The sequence below is a fragment of the Haliotis rufescens genome, unplaced genomic scaffold (assembly GCF_023055435.1).
Source record: "Haliotis rufescens isolate VD_foot unplaced genomic scaffold, xgHalRufe1.0.p SCAF_1, whole genome shotgun sequence".
Lineage (NCBI taxonomy): Eukaryota > Metazoa > Mollusca > Gastropoda > Lepetellida > Haliotidae > Haliotis > Haliotis rufescens.
In genome coordinates, this window is record NW_025963779.1 from 37120722 (window position 1) to 37127010 (window position 6289).

A 6289-nucleotide genomic window follows, 5' to 3' on the forward strand; every position below is an offset into this window, starting at 1 on the left:
TCGAGGGTCCACTCAATAAATCTGTATGCGGTTGTTTCATTCATTGGTTGTGATGTACGAAGAATCATTTTGTCATATAATATATTCCTTCACACTCAAAGCCTTAAAGAATGAAAACAATTCGACACAACACGGAGACAGCCCAAAATCAGTAAACATCATAGATACCGCCGTTTTGGTCGATAGGATACATAGCTGGTTATGGGTCAGTCTTTCTCATACTACACACCCGTCCGAATACTTCGCTCATTTGCGTCAGCTGGCTCCAATGTATTGTTATTGGACAGGGATCTATGGCATGAAGATGGGGCAGAACATGTCGTATACTGGCAAATGGTCCAGCAACTGGGTGTATATGCAGCATGAGTAATGTTTTCGGCAACAATAATGACCAACATACATACATGTACACACAACGAGTTCGATTCTTAGATTATATTGCTTCTGAATGGTTCCTAAGCCAGACAAAGAAGCTCTACTTTCGTCATATGCGAGCATTGTGAATCGTCAGTTCAACTAGATGCTTTATCGGCAAGTTTTTCTTTCCACACGAGATATAAACAGTACGATATTTTTGCAAATCTCCAGTTGCAAATACATTTTGTGCAAAATTTATTTCATAAGAAAAACAACTTTAACCGACGAGTGCTGATATATTTCATATCAAAATACACTAGAGGTAAATTCTCTATATATTTCATAGGTCTCAAGGACAACAATGATAAAATATGTCTTCTGTATAAATAATTACATAAATATTTGTCAACAGGAATACTTACAGACATACGGGAGGAAAATGTTCGAAGTTAAATTTCCAAGGACAATGAAAATATATTAAATGTCATGCGTGTCCATGATAATTGTTAAAACAGGGATACTTACTGAGATGAATCTATTTATTCATTCCTTTCTTGAACCATACACAAATCGCTGACATTATACACATCCCACGCAAAAATAGAAGAAATGGCTCGCAATAGATAGTTAATTTTACAGCAGAAGTCTGATTTCATCAGTCTCTAAAGTAGTAACCCTGATTTAATTGCAAAACACTGCTCTCTACTTCTTGTCGGCTGGGAGCGTCGGCACAACCATTGGAAGCGTTGGGATCATTGGTTGTCCTGGTGGCAGTGTGGGAGCCACCATCTTCACGGGCTCTGTTTTCGGTAGTACCGGCACCTGGGCCCCAGGTTGTACTGGAAGCGTGGGGACTACCATCTTCACGGACGCTGTTTTCGGTAACAGAGGGACCTGGGTCCCGGGTTGTACTGGAAGTGTGGGAGCCACCATCTTCACGGACGCTGTTTTCGGTAATAGAGGGACCTGGGTCCCGGGTTGTACTGGAAGCGTGGGGACTACCATCTTCACGGGCTCTGTTTTCGGTTGTACCGGCACCTGGGCCCCAGGTTGTACTGGAAGCGTGGGAGCCACCATCTTCACGGACGCTGTTTTCGGTTGCACCGGCACCTGGGTCCCGGGTTGTACTGGTAACGTGGGAGCCACCATCTTCACGGGCGCTGTTTTCGGTAAAAGAGGGACCTGGGTCCCGGGTTGTACTGGAAGCGTGGGAGCCACCATCTTCACGGACGCTGTTTTCGGTTGCACCGGCACCTGGGTCCCGGGTTGTACTGGTAACGTTGGAGCCACCATCTTCACGGACGCTGTTTTCGGTTGCACCGGCATCTGGGTCACGGGTTGTACTGGTAGCGTGGGAGCCACCATCTTCACGGACGCTGTTTTCGGTTGCACCGGCACCTGGGTCCCGGGTTGTACTGGAAGCGTGGTTGTCAGATCAAGTGTCGTTGGTTGTTTCTGGAGAGATGCTATGGTTTGTTGAAGTCTCTTAATATCGTCATGCATCTGCTTCAACTGGACTTGCGTCACTGGTTGATTGTTGGCGTTGGACAAGACTTGCTGGAGTCGATGCTCGAGCAAGTCGATGCTCTGCTGAGCGTCCTTGATATCTGTCATTTCCTTGCCACTGAGAACTTTGGCTTGCATTGCATTTGTGGCAACACCAGACAACTCACTCTTGAGTGTATCCGTTTCGTTTTTGATTTGGGTTAGTTCAGTTTCCAGGTTGTTGATCCTTGGTTGGTTGACTGTCTGGAACTGTGAGAATTTTCTCGACACCTGGTCTGCTTTAGTGTCTGATGTCTGAACTCTCGCCATGAGCGCCTGGGACTCTGTGCTGAGGTCGTTGAGGGCCTGGCTATGGTTACTGAGCTGCAATGCTAGGGTGTTGCTCTTCTGTTGAAGGGCCGAAAACTGTTGCTGTTGCATCTGGTCGTATCTTTGAATCTCCTGGTCGAAAGACTGCAGCTTGCTCTTGACTTCACTCAACATAGCAGGGCTGATGTTCCCAGTGCCTGCTGTTGCAGAGGGCGTTCCCTGTAGAGCATGAACCATTTTCAATAGATCTTCAATCTTGGCCTCGGCTTGCTTAGTTTTCTGCTCTTGACTGCGTATTTGAGTTTCAACGGCAGCGTTCACCTTTGACTGCTCAATAGCATCTTTCTGGAAACTGTATGTGACGTTAAACAGTTTGTTTTGCATATCAACGAGAGCTTGGTTGAAGTAGTCCTTAGTGGTACGGACGAGTCGTTGTATATCGTTACTTCCTCCGGGGCCGAGGGATGACGGGAAACTGCTCACCTGACTCTCGAGTTGTCGGAGATGGCCGTAGAGGTCGTTCATCTGACTGCCGTAAGTGTTCACAGTGTTCTGGATCTTGGACATCTGTTCTTGTAGAATCGTGTTCCCAGACACGTACTGCAAGCGTGTCCTGTCCAAATCCTCCTTCACGTCTGCAATCTTCTTGTTAAGCCCTGCATTCCCATTACTGCACATTCCGGTTTTATCCGGGACGACGAACTCATACCTGCAGTTATTCCCAGAGTCAGACGACGGCAAGCCAATCAAACTTCCTGACACCACTACAAAGTAAGAGATGGTTATGATGAAGAATACGTTGGCGGCCATGTTGAACTGCATGGAAGACTACACACAAGTGCAAACACTACACAGTTGTGGCGCTGACTGATCCAAACTACAGGATTCTAATTTAAGTATGATCATTGCGGGCGGATCCCACAGACGAATGATGACAGGCTGGTTGACTATTGGGTGTCTTCTGCGCGACGTCAGAGGCGGGAAGGTGGCTTATCTTATCTTTGGAAGCAAACTGGTGTATCTCCTCCCTCTTGTCCGAAGCTGCGGCAAACAGGATTGGTGAATACTTGTTGACATACACGAAACATCTCAATTTTTTAACATCCTAACAGTTTCCCGTGTTTTCACGAGAGATGCTTTACGCCCTTGTCTGCTTACTACAGAGTGACTCTGCTGGCGAGAAACCATAGAATTCAATGATCTCTCTGGCTTTAGTATTCAAGGGCAACGGATGTGATTCTCGCCTATATCGTAGCGTGTAAATAAACATACCATTTAAATCTACCATCAGTCAGAAAATCGAATTTGGGCACGATAGCATAGTGCAACGTTACTGTTGATACTCCTTGAGGTATGAATATATGCTTCTACAATAAACGGACTAGAATTGCGAAGTTTCCGAATCTTACATAGTGCGAGAATTTGGTTCATAGCCGCTTTAACCGTATTTCAGTTATATCAAAGCATGTCAGCTAGTTCTGGGAGGAAATTCTAAAGTGATGCATATCTTAAACGTTAACTACCCGTGAAGATTCGGGGGTAGAATAGGTCTTCAGCAACCCATGCTTGCTGTAAAAGGTGACTATGCTTGCCGTAAAAGGCAACTAACGGGATCGGGTGGTCAGGGCTCGCTGACTTGGTTGATGCATGTCATCGATCCAAATTGCGTGGATCGATGCTCATGATATCACTGGATTGTCTGGTCCAGACTCGATTATTTACAGACCGCCGTCATATAGCTGGAATATTGCTGAGTGCGGCGTTAAACAACAAAACAACCAAGAAAACAACTTAAACGTTAACCGCTATGATGAAACCCATGAGGAAAGAACGCAACTCTGCAGATAAATATATGAATACAAACATACACACATAAATACATACGCAGGCACGCAGGCACGCATGCACGCAGGCACACAGGCACGCAGGCACGCAGGCACGCAGGCACGCATGCACGCACGAACGCACATGCATAGTGACGACGGTTAAAAGTATTTAATCGGTTGGAGTCGGATACACTTCTGAAAATATGAACGTTTGGAACGCAAGGTTGTCTGTGGAGCTGAATACACAACGTATATATGTACATTTTACATAAACAGTAACTAAAGTACAGAATGACATAACAGACTTATTCTTTACACACCCAAACTGTAATCATTTTATTTTGAAAATACCGCATTTAGTTTCTGTGAATTCCATACGTAGATACCACCTTTCACAGTATGTTCCGGAACAGAAGAGGTGACTAGTAGAAGAATGGGGATCAGCTGGGCACTATGAATTTGAATGGGAATATTTTGTTCCTGAAACTACTGGAAAAGAAGAATTTCGTCACAGGTTTTACACACAAACAATATCGCTCACTGGACTTCCTGAAAAAAGTGTAGTGAGTTTCAAACTTGATAATACACAAGGTAGATCTACTTGCATAGATCGAGTTACAGCTAGTGGACAATATGTTTAATGGATGGTAACTTAACTATCTTACAATTTTAATGTTTCTCTTAAATATGTTATATGTGCCAACAGAGTGAGTGAGTTAGGTTTAAAGCCGCTTTGTATATAAGTTCAGCTATACCACGGCGTGTTGGGTTAATGTAGGAAAGCACGCAGTGATGCAGGACATACGCGGCATTCTTGTCAACAGAGACCATCAAACTGAAGTAAATTACTATGAAATTCTTTATTGACGTTTCTGAGAAATTTAATTTACATTTAACTCCGTAAATGTCGAATGAAAAAATAGTCAGATATGCGACACATGAACATCCGCATCATGTTGAATTTCAACAGCTGATTAAAGCTGAGAAACACACGTTCTCAGTCTGCAGTGTTGGAGGCTCGTGAAGAAGCTTCCCTGTCTGGTATCAACCAGAGCTAACATATGGCATAGCGTTATCGCGTTGACAGAAAGCCGGTGTCAGCTACGAACATGTATAATGTTAGGGTTTAAGTGGCCGTAAGTCGGTGTTTGTATAAACATACCAACTGTTATGGGGCTGTTCACTACAAAAGCCCCTTCAAAGCAGTTGAGAAAAAAAATAGGAACAGATTTGTCGTGTTTCTTAATTAATGGCGAATACTTTTCTCCTTAACAGATCACTCTCGACGTTGATTCAAATTTAATGAAGTTTTTTGTGAAAACGTTCCTTAGGTACTTACAAACAAGACGGCTACTTCTGATCTTTGTAAATGATCGGAGGCTGTTAGGAAAACTACCTTATTAAAAGCATATTAATGGTAATTATACTTTATCCGAAACATACAGTGAAATAGTACAACGTCATTCATCAAGAGTTGATATTTTTGGTATTTGAGAGCACTGATATTATGCAACACTACAAGAACGGACGTATTTATGTTTTTGGCTTGTATGTAGTACAATGGCGAAGAGGATATGAACATATTTTATGTTCGGTGTTCAACCTAACACATTCATATTTTCAAAAATAAGACTATTCACTGTAAAATAAGGTAATAATTCGTTCGACCAACATCACCATCAGAGAAAAGCAAATATTTATATCCATATCTATAAATGTATTTGTTTCCTGATCAGATTTTCTGTTCTACTTTCCTAATAGCAATATCTAGAATAAAGTTTCGTAAAGAATTTTACTTTAATTTACGTTTGTAAAGAATGGATGGATGTCAAATACAAAATAATCTATTTACTTAACTTAAATTGAACGTCTCTAATAGTTTAGTGTTGTGTACTCATTTGGCACTATATCACAATTGTGGTAGTTCACTCTATCAATATATTCGTACGCGGTTTCTAATGTTACATCAGTGAGTAACTTTAGGTAAAACATTGATTATTTTAAAAATGACATAATGTGAGATTACTATCGCCATGTTTCCGTGTCATAAATATAATATATTGGTAATAAAAATAACTGGTTACAAATCGTTCAACAAAATCAAATGGGTCTGTTTTAAAACGACGTAAATTTTTCACGAGAGATGAACCTGGAGCATTTCAGATGGGAACCCAGCGTTCTGAAGCCCTCGTGATGACCAGTTCATTCCTCAGTAGGTTCTCGACTCTCCCATGAGCGACGCTATTGGCTCAGTGACGTGACGTGAGGTGTCGATCATTCATAATCATATC

The 6289-nt window shown here is 42.5% G+C and overlaps 1 protein-coding gene across 4 annotated transcripts; it reads right to left on the bottom strand.

The window, feature by feature from the left end:
* Window positions 1–882: 882 nt before the first annotated feature.
* Window positions 883–3095, bottom strand: LOC124135706 (ESX-1 secretion-associated protein EspK-like). 4 transcript variants are annotated; one of them, XM_048395920.1, is made up of 2 exons: window positions 1756–3095; window positions 883–1683 (listed from the first exon to the last, which is right to left on the bottom strand). In XM_048395920.1, the coding sequence occupies exons 1-2, from the start codon at window positions 2992–2994 to the stop codon at window positions 1060–1062; spliced, it is 1863 nt and encodes a 620-aa protein (XP_048251877.1). In that variant the 5' UTR covers window positions 2995–3095; the 3' UTR covers window positions 883–1059. The 4 variants fall into 4 exon arrangements, with proteins under 4 accessions (XP_048251877.1, XP_048251887.1, XP_048251883.1 ...); XM_048395930.1 differs by having other exon boundaries at window positions 883–1503; window positions 1720–3095; XM_048395926.1 differs by having other exon boundaries at window positions 883–1503; window positions 1648–3095.
* Between the last annotated feature and the right edge of the window lie 3194 nt (window positions 3096–6289).

Coding starts and splice junctions, on each gene's coding strand:
- LOC124135706 (XM_046501188.2), bottom strand. CDS start 2,994: ATGCAGTTCAACATGGCCGCCAACGTATTCTTCATCATAACCATCTCT.